The following is a 23,888-nucleotide window of genomic DNA, read 5'->3' on the forward strand; positions in this document are numbered from 1 at the left end:
GAAGGTATTGATTGCTCTGCTTGGAAGGAAGTCTCCCATCCCTCATTTACCCTAACTCCAGGCTACTCTTGTGTATCTGTTAAGACATAATTTGGGCATCACCTCCTCCAGGAAACCTTCCCTAATGACTGCCCCTCCCAACTCTTATAATGTATATTATTGCAACTGACACATCATTTGTAATTTTTTTTGGTCATGCTGCACGGCATGCAGGATCTTTAGTTCCCCAACCAGGGACTGAACCCAAGCCCCCTGCAGTAGAAGCATGGAGTCTTAACCACTGGACTGCCAGGGAAGCCCTGTAATTATATTTTTACGTGTCTGTGTCTTGTGAGCATCCTGAGGATGGGGACTATTCTTATTTATCTCTATCTCCCCAGTTCCTAGCACACAGTAGGTATTCAATAACCCATAAATGGCCATATCCGTGTACAAAGTATTAACGGCTACACATTAGTGTCAAGGAAAAACTCTACAAAAAAACTGAACTGGGCCTTGAAGAATAAGCAGGAGGGCTTCCCTGGTGGCGCAGTGGTTAAGAATCCACCTGCCAATGCAGGGGAGACGGGTTTGAGCCCTGGTCCAGGAAGATCCCACATGCCGCGGAGCAACTAAGCCCATGTGCCACAACTACTGAGCCTGCGCTCTAGAGCCCGTAAGCCACAACTACTGAAGCCCGCACGCCTAGAGCCCGTGCTCCGCAACATGAGAAGCCACTGCAATGAGAAGCCCGTGAAGAGTAGCCCCCGCTCGCCGCAACTAGAGAAAGCCCGTGCGCAGCAACCAAGACCCAACTCAGCCAAATAAATAAATATATTAAAAAAAAAGAATAAGCAGGAGCCTGCCCATGTGAATTGCAGAGAAGGGGGAAAACATGTTGTTTTCAGGAACTGACAAAGAAGTCCAGTGTGGCTATGGGTGGTGGGAAGGAGTGGCCAGTGAGGCTGGAAAGGTAGGCTAAGCCAGTTGCAAGGTTAGAAATGGACGTTCACACCAAGTGAAAGGGCACTTCATCCTGAGGGCAGAGAGAAGCCATCCATTAAGAAGGGGAGTGACACGATGAGAGCTGTTTTAGAAGGATCTCTCTGGATTAGTGGGGTCATGGTTCTCAAACGTCACCTGCACTAGAATCACCTGGAGGGCTCATTGAGACACAGATTCTGGGTCCCACCCCCTGAGTTTCTTATTCAGAAGGTCTGGTGTGGGGCCTGAGAATATGCATTTCTCACAAGTTCCCAGGGAATGCCGGTTTGAGGGCCATACTTTGAGAACCACTGATATAGAGGATGGGGTGGAGAAGAATGGGTAGCAGTGAGAATATTAAGGAAGCTACTGAAATTGCTCAGGTGAGCGGTGATGGAGGCAGACGCAGGGCAGGGGCTCACATTTTAGATCTGGGTGCTGCTAACTTCAGGGTCTTACTGGTGAGATTTCAGGCATGGTCCTAAGCCCACGTGGGGAAGGGAGGCTGTTTCTGGGGATAGATCAGCCAGTCGGTCAGAACCGTCTCCACTCCCGGCCTGGGAGGACCAGATCCACACTTGGTAATGACCTTCAGAAAGCACAACAGAGACAAGGGGCCCAGGTTTGTCATTTAATGCCCAATCATCACAACACGTGGAGGTTTACATGGTGCTCGTCAAGGCAGGACGCAGGGCAAAACCAGAAACCCGGCCAGAGGTGAGTGACCCGAATGGAATCCCAGCACAGAGACCAGGGTCCCTCTAGACACATGTGCCACATACAAGGCTTCAGCACTTACCCAGGAGCCAGCAGGCTGGCTGGGCTTCTGCTCACCGAGGGTCCCCATGGTAGGCTAGGGTCCTAGGATGAGGTGGGGACCTCAGGACACAGTGATGAGAACCAGAAAGCTGCTTGCAAACAACCCCAAAAGTCTTTCACTTCAAATGCTTTAAGCCACACAATGCTTGGACGCAGGAGCACCCAAACTCTTTCACTAAAAACTAAACACGGCGCAGAACTGAGGCTGAACACCTGGAAAGAGGAAATAAAGTCAAAACCACACTACAGCCAGTTTTAACACGCTCCGCCATCCCCCTCTTCTTCCCTGTAGTCGCACTGCTCAGACCACAGCGTGGCTGTGGAGGAGAGATGCTACTCTGGTTTTAAGAAATCTCTTTGAATCTCCAACTCTACTGAACAATTTAATGCTACTGGGTTCCCGGGAGTCCCTGAGCCTTTGATGCCCCTGGGGACACGAGTGACAGGGGTGGGGTGGGGGGCTGCCAGAGCGGCTGGGAAATTTCCTGGCAGAAATAATTTACCTCAGGAAGAAACTGGCTTTTCTTCTACCCTGGTTTTAAAGTTTACCTGGGCCCTGAAGGGAATTCCACTCAAAATGCTTCTTAAAGTACTTGACGGAACTTGGGAGGTTTCAGGCATCACCGGGAAGAAAGAGGCACAAGCTTGTTTCCTACACCAAGCCTGAGGCTTGGCCTGGGTGGTCCCGCCGCTGGGCCAGGACAGGTGTGGAGGGGACAGGACGGCGGGAGTGCCAGCTGCTCTGGATATAGGTCATGGGTCCAAGGGACAGCCTCTCTGTCCAGCCCTTTGGCTGGGCTTTGGGGATGAGCTTCAATTCTGGCTGGACTTCACTATTAAATTCATTTCCCTTTTCTATGATTTAATTCTAGGAGAAAGCTCTAGACAGAGCCCAAGGCATGTAAGTCAGACAGCTCTGTCCTCAGATATGGCGCATGGCTAGATGGTGGCCCAGCAGAGAGCTCACAACAGCTATGCCATCTCCAGCCCCACCCGCCCCAAACCAGATCCCAGGCAGCACCCCTTCCCCCCACCCAAGGGCCAAGGTGGTCCCTTGGCCCTAGGCATGCTGGGCTTCAAAACTGCCTTCTGATGAGACCCCTGTGTGAGTATTTAGAGAATAGAGACCAAAGTCACCTCTGTAAAGCATAAAAAACTAGCCCTGTTTATAGAGCAGGGTATCTGTGACCATTCCTGAGAGGGCACTAACTTGGGGACCCAGGAAGTTGAGCAAATGACAAGGCCTGACTGTCCCCAGCTGGGTATTAGCTCACATTGGACCCCACCCCCAAAGAAGCCCACCTTCCAAACTTCAGAAGCCAGTAGGTCAGCTCAGGAGCAATCCCATGGAGCCAACTTCATATTTGAAACCAACTTAATGCTACAAACTTAAAAAAATAAAAGTGCTGCCCAGCTGAGCCCCTGAGGAAACCTAGCTCCCTGAGGGTGGGCGGTGGGTCTCTCAGACCACCACCCCCGGCTGCCTCTCTCAGGAAGGCACAGCCTTGGCTCAGTCCAGAGCCCCCACCCCAAGTCGGGAGGGGGAGGAGAGCTGACTGTCCCATACCCAGCTGGGCTACGGGGACAACGTGGGATGGTCAAGCCTCTGGGGGATGGGGTGAGGTCAGAAGACCTTCTTAGGACCCCAAGCCTGAAGAGGTAACATGAGCCCGTCTCCCCATTAGCTGCCAACGTCTGGTCTGCAATGAAGACTCTTCCCTGTCACCCCTGCAGCATCCTGTGACAAAAGGAGCCAACATGCCATCAAGCCGTGGTCACTTCTGTCCCTGTGGGTCTCTGTGACAGCTGGGGGGAAGGGGAGGTCCTTAAAGAATCACCCCCAACAGATGCGGCAAAAAAAATCTTTCTAGGGAAGGGGAGGACGATACCAGCAGCTACCAGCAGAGGTGCTTTCTGGCAGTTTCTTAGTTCATTCGTACCCTTGTCCATAGTGGGGCTGTCTCTGCCGCCCAGATCCTCAGTGTAAAACAGCCCCTGTCCCAGCAAGAGGCAACAACGGAGGAAAGGTGCCCACAGCAGCGGACAGCTGCTTCCACGTTCGTGCCCCAGTTTCCCCGGGACCTCTTCTCGGCTGACTCCCTGGAACCAGTTCTGGGACAGAGGAGACCAGGAATCCTGCAGCCCCCGCTCGAGAGACTTAGGAGGCTGAAGTGCAACTGGCATTCCAGCAGACTGGATGGCCCCTGAGGCCCAGTCCCCACTGCTGCGGGGAGTCAGGGAGTTGGCCTGGGCCCCTGCAAGCCCCGGCCTGCCCTTGGACCTGTCTGAGGAGACGTCTTCCTAGGAACTAGAACAACCTCCCTGCTAAAACTCAGGGAAGGCAAACAAACAAAACTCAACCTGAAATAAATACAAAGGCATTAAGTGCTTCTTGATAAACAGAGGGTCCTAATTGCCCCTCTAAAGGCAGTTGCAGGGCCTCTCCTTGGACCTGGTCACCTCCCCTGTGGCCCTTCACATGAGAGGTCAGAGGTCAGAAGACTGGCTGGGTCTTCCCAGGCCCAGTTTCCATGAAGAAGGACAGGACCCAACCCCTGACAGGCTCCTCCCCCATATCCTCCACGTTCCCCCGACAGCGTTGGCCGGCAGGTGGTAGGTACGAAAGGAAAAGGGGGGACCCCCATACCCTGAGGGCAGCACCTCGTGTCACATCCTGTGCAGGCAGAGGGCCTGTCTGCCTGTGAGGAGGTGGAGACTGGCGGGGTTGCCGGGGGGCAGGCAGGGGCCATTCAGTTAATCAGTAGGTCCCCGAGGTCATAGGTGTCGAAGAGGTCACTGATGCCCTCCCCGCCGTCCAGGCCCCACAGGTAGTCGTCCTGGTCCAAGGGCGGGGAGAAGCTGATCAGAGGGGAGCCGCACGGCGGTGTCGGGGACAGGAGCTGGTCTTCGGTCTGCTGCAGGAGTGGGTGTGACGGCTCCAGCATGCTGTCGGTGGCCTCCAGCGGGACAAGGGACGGCGGGAGTGGCGGCAGGACCTGCTGGGACGTCAGCGCTGGTGCTGGAGACAAATCAACAAGGGTCATGCCTGATGCTGGTGCCCGAAAGCCTCTGGTCAGACCTCCGAGAACAAAAACAGCCTCTGCTCTCTCCTACCCTGGCTCATGCCTGACAGCACAGGACACCCTGCCCTTTCCTGCCCCAGCTCCAGCAGCCCCCCTCCTTCACCCACACTCTCTCCCCTCCCCTCTCCTGTCTCCACACCCACACCCAGCTTCTGCAGTCACCCTACCCCCTTTCACCATCAAGGTCCTGGCCCCTGAAGTCACTGTCTCTTTTTGCTGCATCATCAATTCCTCTCACTCTCCTAGATCATTCCTGTCAACACACAGACATCCTCTAATAACTCTTATCTTTATTATGTTTTTTTGGCCGCACCACGCAGCATGAGGGATCTTAGTTCCCCGACCAGGGATTGAACCCACGCCCCTTGCGTTGGAAGCGCGGAGTCTTAACCACGGGACCTCCAGGGAAGTCCCTAATAACTCTGATCTTTAAAGAGCATCCTCCCCTGACCTCACGACTCTCTCCAATTACCAGCCCATTGTACTGCTCCCTTTCACAGTGAAGTTTCTTAAGAGTTACCCGTGCTCACTCCCTACTTCCCCACCACTATTCACGCTTCAACCCACTCCGACCTGGGGGTCTGTCTGAACCAGCGCTAAATGTTGGTAAATCCAGGGGTCAGCTCTCTGGCCTCATCCCATGTGACATCCAGCAGAATCTGATGCAGTCATTGGTACTAGATTCTCCTGGTTTTCTTCCTACCTCTTTGGCTGCTTCTTCTTGGTCTCCTTTCCTGTATCCTCCTCCTCTTCTCAACTTCTAAACCCTGAAGCCCAGGGGCTCCATCCTCCGATTCTTCTCTCCTCTGGCTGCACTCCTCGCCAGGTGATCTCAGCCAGCCCCATGGCTTTAAATCCGTCTCCAGATCTACTGCTCCCAAATGGATGCCTCTGGCACAGACCCCACCCACCGGCTCTGGGCTCCTGCTACATCTCTACTTGATGGCTACGCTAAGTCAGAACTCAGCATGTCAAAACCAAACTCCCGGTCTTCCCCCAAACCTGAGTCTTCCCCCATTGTATTTAATGAACCCCCGCCCACTCAGCTGCTTAGGCCAGAAGGCCCAAGAATCACCTGTAATCCTGCCATTTCCCCGCATCCGACCCAGCAGCAAGTTCGGTCACCTCCACAACCAAATCAACCCTCTAAGCTGCCCATCTCTCTTCAGTCCCGCTGCTGTGATCTGCGGCTCGCCCCTTCCTCTCACCCAGGCCCCTGCAGAAGCCTTCTCACCAGTCACCTTGCTTCGACTCTTGGCCCTTGCAGTCTGTGCTCTGACTTAAAAATGGCTTAGAGGGACTTCCCTGGCGGTCCAGTGGTTAAGACCCCGTGCTTCCAATGCAGGGGGCACGGGTTTGATCCCTGGTCGGGGAATAAGATCCCACGTGCCAAGTGGCGCGGCCAAAAAAAAAATGTGGCTTAGAATAAAATCCAAGTTCCCACCAGGACTGAGCAGGCCTGGCGTGACTTGGTCCCGGCCTCCCTTTCTGCTGCCTCTCCCGCCTCCCTCCCATAGCTGACACTCACCTCTCCAGACACACCGGCCATCACCTACTCTTCAGCACACCAGCTCATTTCCATTTAGAGGTAAGGACGTGATTCCCTACGCAGGCATGTGGAGCAGGGCACCGGAAATCCCCTGCCAAATATACCCTGACGCCCAGAATCTCACCATCTGAGTCGTTCCTTACCAGCCAAGCATTGCTTTGAAAATACAACATGTCAGTGTGCCAGACCGCCTGATCAACCTTGAGATAGCTGTGTAACTTTGGGCAAGTGACAACGTTCATAGGTCTCCGTTTCCTCACCCCTAAAATGGGGATGATGATTATACCTGCCTCCGGTTGTTGAGAGGCTTAAATGGTAAGTGCAGATAAAGAACAGCTGGTCTGCAGGCTGCCCTTCTTAAAAACAAAAATAGCTCCCATTTCCCAAGGGCTTACTCCCTCAGCTCTGATCTCAAGGAGAGGCCTGTTTCACCTACTTGGACACTCCAGAAGCCCCAGGGGGAGGCACTGTTGTTATGTCTATTTACAGATGAGGAAACTGAAGCTCAAAGAAGCCAATTAAATGTAGTATTTGAATGAAAAAAAATCAAATGTTTGTTTAGCACATCGCAGAGGCCTGCGCGTGTTAGAGTACAAGGCCTGGCTTGGGAGTGAGGAAGAGGTTGGCGGCTCAGTCCTCAGCCCCTCACCAGCTACAGGACCCGGCACCTCAGTTTTCCCAGCAGGAAAAATAAGGACCCACCACCCTGAGTTGTGGAAGCAGTAACTGAGCTATCACATGTGAGAGCCTCTACCTCAGGTCCGACCCCTCCCATCCATCCATCCACCCATCCTCTCTCTCTCCCTCTTTCTCTGTCTCACTGTTTATCACATCCAGAAGAGAACTGCTCTTTGTAACATCTGTGCCTCCACTGCATCCTGAATGGCTCATATTCACTTAAACATCTCCAAACCCACACATAATAGGTGTCCAGTTCACATAAGCTTTTAAAAAGTCACATTCACGCTGTATCATCACCTGAAACGCACCCAATAATCACGAGGGAGTTTTAGTGTCCCCCTTTTTGGAGACGTGGGAACAGAGGCTTGGAGGGGTTAAAGTGACTCCCCCACAGTCACCCCATCATAGGAGGTGAGATGCAGACTCACACCCGAGTGTCCCAGCTTCAGCTCCTGTGCCCTCAGCCACATGTAGGTTTAAGTCAGAAAGTCACAGCCCGGAGGGATGTTCAATGACTCAGGTTCAGATTTGTCCCATTACAGATGAGGGAAATGAGGTCCCCAAGCAAGAATGATTCCCCTGGTGGCGCCAGAACTAGGACGGGAACCTGGGTCCTAAGACTGTAGTGGCCTCCTCTTTGGACCAGGCCCTTGGTGCTTGTATCTCAGAATGACCCTGCTTCAGGCCAGAACATGGAGCGCGTGCGAGTGCATGTGTGTGTGTGTACACCTTCTAGAAAACTTCCTCCTGCTCTTTTCAGCAGGGACATCACTAAGAGACCACGTGGCAAGGGTGAAGAGGGGCAGCAAGGGCATGGGCCCTGGCACAAAGCTGACTTCTGGGCTGGCCCCTCCACCTACTGTTCCGTAAGCCTCTATCTAAGCTTTTCGGGCCTCAGCCTCTTGACTTGTACAACTGAGGTAAAATCCTTGTCCTTGCTTATGCGGTAGGGTCCTCCACCTCTGCCCAAGGTCTCAGACGACAACTGTAGGTTCTAACTCTGGAGAGCCGTGCACATGTTGACAGTGGAGCGAGAAAGCAGAGCGCGGGAGGAGGAGGGAGAACAGGGTGGGGCACAGGTCTGGACTGGGAGATAGGCACTGGGAGGTTACCAAAGGGACAGATGGTCGGTTCAGGGAGAGCCCTGGTCCTGGGACCAGGCTGGAACACAGGAGAGATCGCTAGAGAAGAACTGGGAGTCTGGGCTCTTGTCTGAGCTCTGCCACTAACTTGCTGTGTGACCTTAGGAAAGTTACTTGCCCTCTCTGGGCCTCAGTTTATTCATGTGTAAAATGAAGTGTTGAGTTAAATCAGGGGTCAACAAACTTCTGTAAAGGGCTAGATAGTATTTTAGGCTTTGTAGGACACGTACGGTCTCTGTCACACAGTCACTTGCCCTACGCCGAGCCCCCAACTCTTTAAAAATGTGAAAACCATTCTTAGCTCATGGGTCATATAAAAACAGGCCAGATTTGGCCTGCAGGCAATAGTTTTATTAACCCTTGAGTTAAAGAAATGGAATCCAATCTGGGTTCTGTGGATACCTGCCTCCACCACCACACACACAAAAAGCCTCTTCCACCAGACCAGTTCTAGCTCTGCATTTGTTTAAACACTAGCGTTCTACTTAGGGGAATTCTGCTGCTAAGAAAACAAAAGTGGAACACTGGCCTACATGGCCTCGAAGGATCCTACCGATCTAACCTGATCTCAGTAAAGGGCAAAAAACATTCTGGGGGAGGGGCCTTCATAGGCTCCCATTTCTACTCCTGCCCAACTCCCAGTCTCCCTGGGGAGACCTCGGGGACTCTCCCACCTCTTTACTCCTTGGCAACGGCCTCATACTACTTCCTGCCAGGCATAGACAGCTTTTAGCTCTACCACCCACCTCCCAGCCACCGTCCTTCCTTGATTTGTTCTGTGCCTCGTGGAGAGAGCCCTGGGCTAGAGTGTGGAGACCAAGGTTCAAGACACAGCTCTGCTGCCTCCCAGCTAGGAGGCCTTGGGCAGGTCACATCACCTCTGTTTCAGTTTATCTATCTCTAAACTGGGAACAATAAAACCTACCTCAAGAACCGCTGTGAGGAGTAATGTGATAATGGATGTACCTGGTGCACAGCCGTGGTTAAAACACCTTAGTTATTATCTCCTAAGAAAGTGCTGAGCCTTCCTCAGAAAATCTATAGTTTCCATTTACTACGGGCTTATTGAGTGTCAGGAGCTCTGCCGTTAGGAGGTGTTACAGAAGTAGCAGTACTAGTGGCAGTGGCCGTAATAATGATAATAATAGCTAACAGTTATTGCCAGGCACCGTGCTAAATGCTTTACCTATATTAACTCATTTAATGTTCACAAACTATGAAGTAGATACTATGCCCAAATTACAGATGAGGAAATTAAGGCAAAGAGAGGTAAAGTAACTTGTCCAAGATCATACAGCTGGTAAGTGGAAGAGGTGGGATTCAAACCCAGGCGCCCCTCTGCCCAGAGCAGCAACAATCTCCGCACTGAGACAAGGAACGTGCATGTGCTTTATAAAGTGTAAAGGGCAATGCACACATGTGTGGGTGAAGGACTGTATCCCCTGCTGCTGGGTAGAAGGTAGGTACCCAACAAATGCTGACACAGAAGAGGGAAACTCTAAGGCTGGTCCCTCTCGGCATCCCTTGTCCCTCTGGACAGAGGGTCTCACCTGAGGATGCCGTGGATTCCGTGATTCCAGGGTTGATGCTGCTGCTGGGCTGGGTGGGGTCAGGGCTGGGACTGAGGGCGGAGGTGGAGGGGAGGGGCTCCTTGGCAGGACTGTTGGGCTCCTGGACCTCTTCTGGGCACAGGTAGACTTCGATGGGGCCCTGCGTGCTCTTCAGATATATCTGCAGGTTCTCCTGGAGAAGGAAGAGAAGCCAGGTCATGGCTCTGGGCAGCTGGATTTACTCATGGCTCAGTGGGTATGGACGGACACATGAGGCTCCCACCGTCCATATAAGCACGCTCGGCTCCTGAGCTGGGTGCTGGGCCTGCCCCATGTGGTCTGTGGTAGACATCTGTCTGGCCCCGAGACCCCCTTCTTTTAGGGAGAGTGCCTTGATTTTCCTTTGGGAAATCACTCCTCCCCCACTCTCAGGCCTGAGCTGGTATCATAAAAGCTATCTTTGCCACAGCAAGGGGAGAGCCCACCTGGGAACAGAGTTGGCACAGAAAATGGCAGAGTGAGATGGAGAGTGTGAGGCCGACTTTACGACACGGTTTGAGCCTCTGCATCCAGCCTTGCCAGCAATCCCCAAATCTCGCCCTGGACCTGTCACTTGGTTCCCCCCGGGTCCCCCTCACTTAAGCCAGTTGGACTTGGCTTTCTGTTATTTGTAACCAAGAGACCGATACTTGGCTTTCCTGCCCTTGCCTCCTGCTTACCTCGTACCTGCAGGTTGAGCCACAACCGGCAACGCACATGCTGCTGCCGATCACATTCAGGTGTCTACACCTGCGCCCAGGCAGTCCCTCTGCCTGCCCCTACGGGCCTTATACAGCTTAATGTTTGTCCACTAAACAAATTATTTCTGGAGCCCTTATCAGACTCTGGGCTGGGGGTACCACATGGGTGGAACACGGCTTTGTGGAGGTTACACTCTAACAGATGAAGAAGAACATAATTATGTAATCACCAATATATCCCGGCAAATGGAGGTTAAGTGCGATGGAAAAGAACACGTGGTTATGAAGTCTGGAGGTAATCAGGGAAGGCTTCTTGAGGAGGTGATGTTCAAGTTGCGACCTGTAGGATGAATAGCAGTAAACCAGGCAGAGAGAGGGAAGAGCATTTCGGCTGGAGGGAATAGCGTGTGAGAAGGTCTTGTACTGAGGTCGAGCTTAGTGTGGTGGGGAAACGGCAGGCAGGTCAGTGTGGCTGAAGTAAAGACAGAACGGGGTCAGCATGCGAGAGGAGGTGGGTGAGGTCAGAGCACAGACAGCCTCATAGGGAGTGTAAGAACTCTGGTCTTTAAACTAGGTTAACATGGAAGGATTGCTGTGAGTACTGACACTGCTGTGTGTGAGTGCACGTGTGCGTGCGCAGGGGAACGCAGGGGCTGGTGGGATGCGGAGAGGAACCAGGAACAGAGATTTTCTCAGGCTGGTACCTAATGCCTGATAACCTTTCCAGCTTCCGCCACTTCTGCCCCAGCTCGGAGACCATCAGTCTTGCCATGGCCACCAGCATGGACCAGGGAAGCTTGGGACTAGGCAGTGCCAGGAACGGAACCTGCAGAGCTGTCTGGAATGTTCCTAACCCTGCTCTCCACTAAATGCTTCCCCTCTCACCTCGCTCCTGTCAGGCACTTCCAGTCTCGTCTGCGGAGGGGCCTTGACAGCGATCACCGTCTGCTCCTTAAAGTTGCCCACAGCACGGATGTCCTGGTAAGTCACGTAGGCCAGTGTAGGGGCAGGAGAGTCAAGAGAAGTGACTGTCTGGTCAAAATTAAAACTCCCGGCCTGCCCGGAAGGGATCTAACCCACCTCTCAAAGACTCTGAACACCCCAAAACTGTAACCTGTTCTTTTAATCTCATAAGCTACCTTGGACCCCTTTAGAAATGGGGGTATGAATCATTAAAAAAAATGCTGCCTTATATCGGCTTTTTACATAAAGGCTTCATCTGCCAAGCTAGATTTTTAGCTCTGAGAGGTCAGGAAGACATGTCTTATTTCTTTTTATTTCTCACAATGCCTACTATCCTTCCAGAAATACAAGGTCAGATCCAAATACCAATTAGATGGTCCAATCATTTGGAAAAAGTATATGTAAAGCCATATGCAAAGTCTATGCTCTCTGACCTCATTGTTTCAATCCTAGGAATCTAACCTAGGGAAATAAGTAAAAAACCTGGGAAAAGTTTCTATCTATGAAGATATTTGGGACTTCCCTGGTGGCACAGTGGTTAAGAATCTTTCTGCCAATGCAGGGGACACGGGTTCGAGCCCTGGTCCAGGAAGATCCCACATGCTGCAGAGCAACTAAGCCCGTGAGCCACAGCTACTGGAGCCTGCACACCCTAGAGCCCGAGTGCCGCAACTACTGAGCCCGCGCACTCTAGGGCCCGTGTGCCACAACTACTGAGCCCATGGGCTGCAACTACTGAAGCCCGCGTGCTTAGAACCTGTGCTCTGCAACAAGAGAAGCCACTGCAATGAGAAGCCCGGGCACCGCAACAAAGACCCAATGCAGCCAAAAAATAAAAAAATAAAAATAAATAAAGATGCTCATCACAATGTCGCTTTATAAAACAGAAATCTAGAATTGATCTAAATGCCCATTCTAGGCCTTATCAACAAACCATAGTGGTCTGAGTAGGACATTCTCAAACCATTTAAATATTCCCTGGCGGTCCAGTGGTTAGGACTCTGCACTTCCACTGCAGGAGGCACGGGTTCGATCCCTGGTCGGGGAAGTAAGATCCTGCAAGCTGTGCGGTGTGGCAAAACAAAAAAAAAACAAACAAAAATATATATGATGTTAAACCATATGAAACTGCTGTTTTTATAGGTAAAAAAAAAAAAGGTCCAATATCAGCAATTTCATGTGGATCAACCAAATAGTTAGGAAGGATATGTAACAACATAAAAACCACCTATGGTAGTATACTAAGTGGAGGAAAGCAGAATATAAAACGTTGTGTACAGCAGGTACACACAGTATTTAAATAACACACACCCTGTGTATAGCTAAGGAATGATGGCTGTGTTAGGGTGGCAGCTCTTTTTTCTTTTCTCCATTTTCCAGATTTACAGAAATGTACTTGTCTTATTTTTATAATGAGAAAGTAACTTCAAGAGACCCAAGAGGTGGACTTTCCTGCTGGCACAGTGGTTGAGAATCTGCCTGCCAATGCAGGGGACACGGGTTCGAGCCCTGGTCTGGGAAGATCCCACATGCCGCAGAGCAGCTGGGCCCGTGGGCCACAACTATTGAGCCTGCGCGTCTGGAGCCCGTGCTCTGCAACAAGAGAGGCCGCGATAGTGAGAGGCCCGCGCACCGCGATGAAGAGTGGCCCCCGCTTGCCGCAACTAGAGAAAGCCCTCGCACAGAAACGAAGACCCAACACAGCCAAAAATAAATAAAAAAAAAAAAAAAAAAAAAAAGAGACCCAAGAGGAAAAGCCACTGAGGAAGGAAGACACAGATATGCCAGACCCCTAGGGTGGATCAGTCCCTGCAGGGAGGTACTGCCTCAACTCTGGGTAGTTATGAGCAGGCAACAGGCCCCCTGCTCCCGGACCCCTTCCCCCCAACCAAAGAGGATATCTCTTGTTGGCCTTGTCCTCCGTCAGGTGCTTGAAGTTCAGAGAGCAGCTCTGGATGAGCTGGTCCAAGGCCTGCTCCATGCTCATTAGCTCCTTCAGCTCCTGCCCCAGCTGCTGCTGCTTCCCAGGCCGGGTGGGGTCTTCAAACAGTCCTCTGCCTCTGGGGACAGAGCAGTCCCCCAGTGTCAGTCTCAGTCTACATCCAGGGACCCCAACCCCAGGGCTGCTGTGCAAAGCTGCACAGACGGTGTGGGCAAAACTCCAGGAAGAGGCCATTCACATGGTCTATGATGGTGCCTCCTGGCTTGTACAAATCAGTGGTCCTGCCTAGCTCCCAGGGAGCTGCCAGGGATTGGAACTTGATGTTTGGGGGTTGAGCTAGGGAAAAGAAACAAGTCAGGGCCTGACACCACTTTTGGGGGGCTTTCAACTCTACCCACCCTATGCCCCAGGCTTCCCCAAATGGCAGGGAGCTGGAGTGACCTCACTCCTGACTTCTCTGCCTGCGTTCTCTTAGAGTTCATGCCAGGGGTTGCAGGTCTGTTCTTTAAGACCTTACAGAAGTGAGGAACGGAGTCTGTAGTACTTATATCTCAGCTGGAAGGAGTCTGGGTTACTACTGCGCAGATCCCAGAGGACTTTCCTAAGTTAGAAGAGGGCAATATTGGGACCCCTGACTAAAGAGGATCTGGGGTCCTCTTAGCCTTTACACGTCCTATAAATCATTCTCTGACCCTGCCATGCTCTCCTAATACTACTTCAGCATATACACCTGCTCTTCCATCCCCCTCTTAAATACATTGGCTCCACCCGCGGCGTGTAAGCTTACTGGATGTTGCCCTTGATTTCCCCCGCCAGCACTTGTGCTCATTGGATGTTGCTCTCAGGCCCGCCCCCTACGTTCACAACCTCAGGATATTGCCCCTGGCTCCGCCCACAGCACGCGCACTCATTGGTGCCATCGGCCCCAGCCCAGGCACTCACACCCACTGGATGTTGTTCTTGGCCTTCTTGCGGATGAGCTGGATGCCCTCCAGCACATTGGTTATGTCGTAGATGCGCCGCTTCTGCACGTCCAGCACCTCAGCCGCCCAGTTAAGGTCCAGGACCCCATCCTCAGACTCGCTCAGGAGGTAAATGAATTTCTTGGTGAGCAGCCCCAGCGACGTGTCATAGCGAGTCTTCTCCCCAGGCGACTTGGGGGCTGACGAGGAAAGGGGCTCAGCCACTGCTCAGAGAGGGCCCCCTGGGGAACTTCCTCCATTGACCTGGACCCACTTTCCAGTTTACACCCTCCATGTAAGCACCCACTTTCCAGTTTACAGAGCACTGGGAGGGAGGGGGGGTCATTCACCACCATTGTTCAAACAGGGAATCTGATAACTAGAGAGGCAAAGTGACTTGCTTAAGGTTTCACAATCGGGGGCAGCGTCGGGGCTGGAAACCAAATATTCTAACTCTTGGTTCGCACCTTTCCACCAAAGCTCAGGGCAGCCATACCGCCACCACCACTAACAACAACAAATGCTTACTGTGTGCAGCTCACTGTTCTAAGCACTTTCCATATACAACAAATTTAATCCTTAACAGCACCCTATAAGTTTGTTGTATAACCATCCCCATTTTACAGGTGAGAATACTGAGGCACAGACAGATTAAGTAACTTGCTCAATTCACTCAGCTAGAAAGTGGCAAAGCTGGGACTTAAATCCAGGCAGTCTGGCTCCAGAGTCTCCCTTCCTAACCTTTACCCTATCCTGCCAGTTATGTCAGGAATTTGGAATTAGGGTAGGGAGGGAATGACAAGAACATGTTTATAGACTTGTTTTTTCCTTCCCTTCCAGTTTTATTGAGATATAATTGACATACAGCACTGACATACAGACTTGCTCTTTCTTTCTATGTGTCATGCAATGATTATCTGAGAGGACTCAGTCCTATTATGTCACATGTGGCAGGTTCATGAAAAAGGTCCCTTTCTTAATGAGGTCGATGTCACAAGACCACATCTCAGCTGCAGCATCTTAAACCACAAGAAGACTTTTGCAATCTAGTGACTTGCAAGTCATATGGCAAGTTAATGGCTAAACTAGTTCTGGAAACTGAATTTTAGAGAGTCTCAGATTCCTCTAGAAGGGGACTTTAGAATCCCTTAATAGATAGACAGCAAGTATTTGGCACACAGACAGTGTTGTCAATTTTTGCATTCATGGCAGATATTACTAACTGATAGTGCACTTGGGATCCTTCAATAAAGAGCTCTGGGCAGCCTCTACTAATCCGTTGGAGACGAAACTTTCTTGCTATTCCTGATCTAGCTGTGCCTTGCTTTACAGATGAGACAGCTAAGATTCACAGAAGAGGAGTGACCAGTCAGGTCAGAACAGAGTCCTGACCAGACCCTCAAGCTTACCACCCAATAACATACCTTCTTTATTAGGTCTCTTTCTCCCCAAATTAGAATTCCTCCCTAACACAGTTGCTTAAACTCCCTCCCAAACCAGAATATTGACTGAAAATATCAAGAGGCAGAAACTGGGCTCTGGTCCTGACTCCACTGACTAGCAGTGTGACCTTGGGTAAGTCACTGAAACTCTGAGTCTCCAGTTGCCTCATCAGTAAAAGGGGGATAATCCACCTGCCTGGCAGGATCCAGTGAGAAGGCACAGGAAACTGCTGTGTAAACCAGAAAGTGTGCTACAAATATTAGCCCTGGTGATTTGGGCAGGGCTGCTGCCCTCTGCCCCTGCCCACCCCACCCCACCTCCAGTCTCCTGAGCCTGCCCTTAGATACCCCATCGGCGTGGCTTACTTTTGGGGCTGGGGAGGCCATCCACTCTAATGCACTTCCGCTTGGGAGTCCGGAATTCAGGGACCACAGGCCTCCCGATCCCCTCCAGGTCCAGCTTCCTTTTGGCCTTGGGGAGAGAGAGGGGAGAGAGGCAGAGTTTGAGAATCATTCATCCTTTAGCTTTTCCCCGACTTGGGGCCGAAGCACTGAGGCCACCAGCAGCCACCGCCTGCCTCAATTTGCCACCAGTCCTGGGTGAAAAAAATCACTGGACCTGGTAAGGAAATATCAGTGACCTGAAAAATGAGCTTTCAGGGGAAGGAAGTCCTATTTCTGAGGGGCACACAACACTCCCATCTTCCGAGGCCCAGGCGCTTGAGACTACCAAAGCCAGTCTGGGTTTTAATACAGGGTTCCTCAATAACTGGACCCGACACCCGCCTCTCTACCCCCCTCCCCCAGGATGATACAGGGAGGAAGGAGAGGGGAGGGCCTAAAGCACATCAGGCTGGGGAGAGCCCCCGCACCTCCACTGCAGAAGCAGCTGGCTCAGCCAGACTGGGTGCCCATCACAGCCTCACAGCTGGCCCTTATCAGGGTGGGGCTGGGCATCCGCCCAGGCCCAGGGGACTTCCTGGCTCAGTGCCACACCCCAGGGAGGTGTCCACATCGGGAAGCAGTGCAAATATCCCCCACCCCCCTGTTTGGGCTCCAGCTCAAGGGCCCCAGGGCCTCCTGAATAGACTCTATTTGCCATTCTTTCTTTGCTGAGAGGGGCAGACAATGAATCCTTCCCCTGTGTCTTAAGGACAAGCAGCTGAGGTCCCCCTGCTCCCCCTCCCTGTTCCCGCCAAGCTTGGGAAACACCTGCTGGGGAAATCAAACCACAGACCCATCTGCTCCTCTCCACCCCACTGCCACCCGGCCTCAATTACGCCCAGAAGCTGGGCTGGCCCGGAAGGGGCCTCCCTCCTTGTTAGGGCTGGGCAGAGGCAGGGCTGGGGCACTGGGGCACAGGTCAGAGACCCAGGCATGAGTCTCCCTGCTCCTTCACGGGCTCGCTGTGTGACTTGAGGAAATGCTCCACATCTAGGAGCCTCAGTTTCCTCCTCTGTAAAAGGGGGTAGAAAATACCTACTGCCAGGGGCTGTTGTAAGGATTCAAGGAGATAACTTTTGTAAAGCACTCAACCTGTGGCTCAGCATTCAGGAAATGCAGAGTCCCTTCCCTAAAATCCAAACTCGGCCTCTTCCTAGACAAACTATTCTGGGGGTCACTGAGCCCATTTCCTTCTTCTTCCCTTCCTCCAGTCACCCAGACACCCCTACCTTAGTTGGGACAGAGAGGTCTATTTTAACTTTTGATGGTGAGGTCATGCGCGGCAGGGCTGAGACTTCTAACCGCTGCTGAGCACAGGTGGGCTGACACGCGTGGGAGGTGGTGATGGCTCTTCCTGCTGTCAGCTCCCTTCCCCCTTCTCGTGCCTCCTCCAGGAAGTCTTCCTGGACTGATTTGAGGAGCCCTGCTCCTCGGTTGGAGGAGCCTGGATAAGAGGATCCTCTCCTCCACCTCCACCCAGGCCTGGACATGATCCAGACACCGCATCTCCCTGCTCATTCCTCTTTAAGTCCTTCTGGAAAATATTCCTTTTCTAACCTCCCAGCCGGTGAGATGCTAGATTCTAGGGAAAGTGACCTGCTCTAGTCCCATCTTGTTTAGAGGAAAAGTCCTAATCATTCACTGAGACCTTCCACCGGCCCTAGACCAAGCCCCAATGTTCATCACCTCACTGAATCTTCCCAACGCCACGAATACCCATTTTACAGCTGAAACAACTGAGACCTGGTGAGCCCAGGCCAAGGAGAGGAAGGGAAGTCAGGCTGAGTTCTACCTGAGGCAGAGGTGGCAGCCCAGAGTCTCCCCAGCCCCACTCACCTCCCTCACCTGACGGAAGCCAGCCCCTGCTGAGTTCACAGAACACACCAGGAAGAACCTCACTACCTGCAGAATGGGGAGGAGGGGAGGACCTTGAACAGAGAACCTGTGCAGGGCCTATCACGTGCTCATCAGTCCTAACTCAGTACTGCACTCTCTCTTGGTGGATGAGAAATGGAGACTCATAGAGGTTAAGCCACGTGCCCAAGGCCACACAGACAAAGAGCAAAGCCAGAGTTTGAACCCAGGTCTGTCTGACTCCAAAACCAGGTATCAGGCTGTTCAGCACCATCCTGTACACGTTGCCCCAGAACTTGCTGAAATTTGAGCCAAGGCCTGGTTATGTCTACCTGCCCCCATCACTTTACTTCACACAGACACACACACACTGGCCCCCTCCCTTTTCTTCCTCTCCTTCACCCTTATCCTGCACTCTCAGGGTCCCTAAGCAGCAAACTGTCCCCCACCTGAGGACATCTCTCTGACACCTTTGAGCACTTCCCAGAGAAAAGTCAGCTCGTCATGGATGGGCCTGAGCCTGCAGAACAGAAGTGGCAGAGGACAAGCCCAGGAGGACAAGGACCAAGGAGGGGCTGAGCACAGGCCTTGGAGTCAGAGCCGCCTGGGTTCCCATCCAGGCTGGGTGAGCTGGGCAAGTCCGCTGACCTCTTGAGCTGCACCTGTAAAAGGGGGCTGCTCTGCTCCTCCCTCCTGGAGGATTCAGTGAGGGGGCAGCAAAGCGCTTGCTCACGCGGGGGAGCTGCGATCACTAATGCACCAGGGCCACCAGCGAGGGGGAGGTTCAGGGCTGAGCTGAAAAGCATCAGGGACGTGCTGAGGGCAAAGGCCAGCTCGGCTCCAACCTGACCCTCTTAGGCAGCCCCTTTGGCTGTTTCTTAAAGGCCTGGTTAAGATTCAAGCCCACCATGCCAACCCCGAGGGAAAAGAACGAAGCTCCTTCCTCAGGCAGCCCTAGAAGTGAGAGGGCCAGAGACCCCAGACATCACCCCCTTGCAGGCAGCCAGGTGAGGTAACCGGGGCTCAGAGGCGGGGAAGTGACTTGCTGGAAATCACACAGGGAGTGGAGCCAGGTCTCTCCTAAGCCCCAAGCCCTAAGTTAGACGGTGGGGGTAGGAGCCAGTGGAAGGAGTTGAGAGCCTTGCTTCCAGATCCCCGCTCTGCCTCGCGGCGGCCTGGGAGGGACTCGCTGCCTTGCCTCCCTAAGCCTACATTTCCTCATCTGACCCGCCTTGTACGGTTGTTCATTAAAATGTTCATTTTCTTCCCTGGTTCTCAGAGGAAATTTGGAAAAGACAGACAAATGAAAAGAAAAGGAGAAACTCTGCAGAATCCCACCCTCTTCACAGGTTCCTGCAGGAATGACACAGGGTGAGGCCGTGTGCCCGGCTGGGGCCAGAGCATCCCACCCACGCCTCCTCCAGAGGTGGTGGAAAGAGCTCTAGTCAGGGAATGAGGAGACCTGGGTTCCTGCCTTCATTCTGCCGTTGATCTTGGTCGCCGTCCCTGGGCAGTGCCTAAGGTCCCTTTAAACAGCAGTTCCCCAACAAATCCTGCTCACCCTGCACTTTGCAGCCTGGGCACAAAGCAAGTGGCCACACCCAGGGTTGGGTTTGGAGCTGCTCCAGGTCACACCCTGTTAAAATGAGTAAGCAGGGGGCCAAGGCCTGCCCACCGGGTTTTGGGGCACAGGGCAGCCGGGGACTGACAGGAAAGGGGGCTCTGGGCCCCAGAGGCCTTTAGGGTGGTCTGATGCAAAGAGATGCTCCCACGTCTTGGCTTAGGACTTGGACAAGTGACTTCACGTCTCTGCTCAGGTTCCTCATCTGTAAGATGCCTCATCCCCGGCATCTTGGCATCTTGACCAAGATAAGGAATGTGAAGAGTGCCAAGCAGTGCCTGGCACACGAGAGACATTCAGTAAAAGAGCCATTCTTGCTGTGATCACTGAGCCCCTCCGGGAGGGAGGTACAGACAGATGCACTCAGCTCCTCTGGGAGGGAAGCAGTTCAAAACCACAGCTGTTACTGAAACTCTGCCGGGTCTCCTGAAAGCAGCTGGCCAGAGGAGAGACTGGGCCCACCACTGAGCGCCCTCCCTGGGGGTACCCAGCTCCTAAATCAGGTGGTACTGGGGAAAGTCAAGGCTGCAGAGAAGAGACTAATGATAATCTGCCTTGTGGGTCATATATCTCCCTATATGATCTTGGACAGTTCACAGCCCCTCTCTGAGCCTCAGTTTCCCCCTGCAACATGGAGCTACTAAAACCATCTACTTCATAGGGTACAAAACTATTTTAGACTGTAAAATGCTGAACTAAAGATCGGTAAAAACTCCCAGTTATCTTTGGCTGCTTGATTTGTAAAATAGGAATAGCAGTCCTACCACCTTCCTCCTAGTTGGAAATAACGTACAGGAAGGGGTTCTGAAAGTTTAAAGCCTTGAGCATTGACAAAGCAGGATTCCAGTAGCAGGGAGTGGGGCTCTGCCTGCAGCCAGCAGTGGCTGGAGGCCAAGCCTGCTGATTGACACAGGTCAGATCAGTGCCTCTAGGGCAGAGGGGGTGGTCTTCTCCCTGTACTTGAACTTAACTCACCACTCACAACAAAGCCAACCTACAACATCCCCATCTCCCCTTCCTGGATCCTGCTTCCAAAACCCAGGACCTGGAAGAGACTTGAGATGAGTTAGTCCCACAGCTACTTCGTGCACACACACATTTTCAAGACAAGGAAATGGCTCAGACCAGGGCCAAGACTTGTCCAAGGACACACAGGGAATTAGCGGCAATCAGGACCAGAAATCAGGCTCCCTAACTATCGCCCCCACCTCCCAGGGCTCTTCCCACTCCACCCCACCCTATGGTTGTTTCGATTCTCATGGGCTCCAGGAATTCCACTCCCAGAAAACACACCCTGTGCCTGGTGCCACCCCATGTTGGGCCCTCCCTGGCAACGGTCCTGCGGCTTTGAGAAAAGAACAGTCAATCTGAACAGGAACCTCAGAGGGCTGCCCCCACCTTGCACCTGCTACTGGCTGTCTGGGACAGAAGACTGGGCCTGGGGGAGGACCTAGGGCAGAAAATTGGGAAAGAGTTGGCTGGATGGAAAATTAGGAGTCTCAGCCAAACTGGACCTGAGAGACCTCCCCCTATTTTAAAGCTCCCATGGTATCCCCAGGCTCAGTTCTGTGCTTGGACAATAGCAGGTGCCCAGTACTGGTTTCTGGGCCAAACAATGAATGAAAGAATGAATGAATGACAGCAAATTGACTCTGTAGACTTCCCCAAGGTCACAGGGTGCACTGGGGGTAGGGCGTTGGGTCTCCACACTCCTGATCCAGCGCTCATTCCATTCCACCCCAGTGGATGAGGTTATTTCATCCCAAGTCTGAAAATGAAAGGCTCTTCTACTTAGATATTGGGGCAATGGGCTGTTCTGGAAGCTGAAAGCTCCCCTTCTCCCTCCCCAGACTCGACCTGCCTCACTCAGACTAGCTCCCAGGCGTCCCTCCCGCCTTTCCCACACCCGTAAAAGCAGAGAGGGAAGCGGTGCGGGGGCGGGGGGGGTCCCCAGCATTACCGGCAGCCGGCCAGCAGGCACGCATCGCACAGCTTGGCCCTCCGGTCCGTGGGGGGTGGCGTCGAGGCAGGTGCCCGGCGCCGCAGCGGGAGGCACAGTCTGCGGGTACAGCTGGGTGTAGTAGGTGGTGGTGGCCGGGCAGAGCTGAGGGCTGCTGAGGCCGGGCGGCCACAGCTCCGTGGGGCTCATCGTGGGCAGCCCCTTGGGGGGCGGCCCCGCGGCCGGAGCCAGGGCCCGCGGCCCTCGCAGCATGGCGAGCGCAGCGCCCCCCTCCCCAGCCGGGCCTGGCGCGCCCGCCGGCACCTGCGGGCTTCGGAGCCCGCGGCGGCTCACACGGCCCGCGGCATGGCGCGGAGGCCGGGCAAGGCCGGACCCTCCCCTCCTGGCCCGCCGCCGAGCCGGGCAGTGCTTGGAGATCGCCGCTTGGAGATCGCCCCGCGCCGCCGGCGGCGGCGGCGGCGGCACGGCCAGGGGATGCCCCGCCGCGAGGGCTGCTGCGACCAGCAAGGGCTCCGCGCCCCCTAAGGCTTCGGCGCCTGGGGTCTGGCCCGCTTCGGGAGGGGTCTCTGGGATGCCCACGGGCTCGGCAGAAACGCGATGCGCTCGGACGGGGGAGGGGGACCGATTGCACCGACTCCCTCTCGCCTCGCTCTCGAGTCCTTGAGCTTTTCTCTGCTTTTTTTTTTTTCTGTTTTTTTTTTTTTTTTTTAGCGCGAAACTGCGTGCCGCGAAATTCGGATCTCCCGCGGAAAATGCCGCGCTTCGGTTGGTCGCTGCAACAGGCACAGGCTCCACCCCCCGGAAGGACCCGTCCCCGAGGCGGTGATTGCAACACGAGCTGGATGCTTAAAGGGGACGCCACAGCTGCTGTCGCCCGGCGCCCGCCCGCGCTGACAGCCAGAGAAACAGACTGGGAGGGTGGTTCCCTCACAGAGCTGAGGCCTGGGCCCGAATTCCCTGGGGGTGGGGGGAACATTTTGGCACGGAGTCTTGACCTGAGCCCAGACCCAGCAGTACGTTGCCCAGGCCACAGACCTTTTGCTAGTTTGCATTATAGCTCAGCCAACGATAACATATAGGTATTTATACCCTTTCCCCACCCCCCCCCCCCGCTAAAATGAAAGCCAGGAAACTGTTCTCTTTCTTGGCAAAGGGGCTGAGGGGACGGAGCCTAACGTTTATACCTCTTCATAGGGGGATACTAACATCAACTGAGTGCCCACAGTATGCCTAGCACTCTGGAGATGATTACGTCTTATTTAATTTGATCCAACAGTCGTCAGAAGAGGAATGATGATCTTCGTGGTAAAGATGGACAGTCTGAGAGGCTAGGTAACTTGCCCAGGGTCACACAGAGAGATTCGCTGGTTTGAGATCTGGCAGTTCAGTCTGGGACAGGCCCGGTCCTGAGCCCTTGCTTGTTCCAATAAGAGGCTCCTCCCCTGCTCTCCCGAGCTGTGCCCCTTGCAGGCTTGGGTGGGGGTCCAGAGTGCACAGTTCTGATTTGTTCACAGTTGTATTCCCAGAGCCCAACACTCAGTAAATATTTGAACATCTCCAGGTTTCTCCTCAACAATCCTTTTGTCACAGGTCTTCCCTCCCTCATTGCCGATAATCCATTTACATTCCTCATCTCTCCAGTTTAGAGAGGTCAAGGCTCAGAGAAGTGACCTTGGCTAGTGGGTGGCAGAGCTGCTAAAAGCTGCTTCTTAATTCCAGGTCTGCTGATTCCTGCCTGGTGCTGTGTGATTTTTATGCAAGGCTGAGCCTGGCATTCAGAGCACTTCCAGAGTCAGTCCCCAGCTTAACACCTGATCCTCAGATCTGGAGGATGAGGTGGCAATAATGCATAGTGTTGAAGAGCCCAGACCTTGAAGTAGACAGCCCTGGGTTCAAACCCAGGCCTGGCCACTTTACTAACTGTGTGACCCCAGGGAAGTTTTGTAAACTCTCTGAGCTTGGTTTTCTTATCCCTTACCACTCACTTCGTAAGGTTGTGGGGAAATCTCATGAGATAATGCATGTAAAGCACTCAGCACAGAGTGTGGTTCATAAGGAACCCCAAGAAATGGCAGCTGTGGTTACATCTCTGGCCTTATCTCCAGTACACAGACCCCTTTACTCCTGTCTACACATTTCACTGGTCTTTCGTGGCCCAGTTTATTTATTTATT

At 53.2% G+C, this 23,888-nt stretch overlaps 1 protein-coding gene across 2 annotated transcripts; it reads right to left on the minus strand.

Annotated features, from left to right (window-relative positions):
- Nucleotides 1-1,579: 1,579 nt before the first annotated feature.
- E2F2 (E2F transcription factor 2) lies at nt 1,580-22,379 on the minus strand. 2 transcript variants are annotated; one of them, XM_057533424.1, is made up of 7 exons: nt 21,716-22,379; nt 16,203-16,308; nt 14,381-14,594; nt 13,391-13,550; nt 11,413-11,526; nt 9,788-9,980; nt 1,580-4,801 (listed from the first exon to the last, which is right to left on the minus strand). In XM_057533424.1, exons 1-7 carry the CDS (start codon nt 21,965-21,967, stop codon nt 4,533-4,535), a joined length of 1,308 nt encoding a protein of 435 aa, XP_057389407.1. In that variant the 5' UTR covers nt 21,968-22,379; the 3' UTR covers nt 1,580-4,532. The 2 variants fall into 2 exon arrangements, with proteins under 2 accessions (XP_057389407.1, XP_057389406.1); XM_057533423.1 differs by having other exon boundaries at nt 14,375-14,594.
- Between the last annotated feature and the right edge of the window lie 1,509 nt (nt 22,380-23,888).

The sequence above is a fragment of the Balaenoptera acutorostrata genome, chromosome 1 (genome assembly GCF_949987535.1).
Source record: "Balaenoptera acutorostrata chromosome 1, mBalAcu1.1, whole genome shotgun sequence".
NCBI classification, from domain to species: domain Eukaryota; kingdom Metazoa; phylum Chordata; class Mammalia; order Artiodactyla; family Balaenopteridae; genus Balaenoptera; species Balaenoptera acutorostrata.

Excerpts from the sequence above, each read along its gene's own strand:
- E2F2 (XM_057533423.1), bottom strand. The coding sequence starts at position 21,967 with ATGCTGCGAGGGCCGCGGGCCCTGGCTCCGGCCGCGGGGCCGCCCCCC. Across the intron at positions 13,551-14,374 it reads AAGAACAACATCCAGTGGGT|AGGCAGAGGACTGTTTGAAG; the intron begins GTGAGTGCCTGG and ends CTCTGTCCCCAG. Across the intron at positions 4,802-9,787 it reads GGAATCCACGGCATCCTCAG|CACCAGCGCTGACGTCCCAG; the intron begins GTGAGACCCTCT and ends ATTTGTCTCCAG.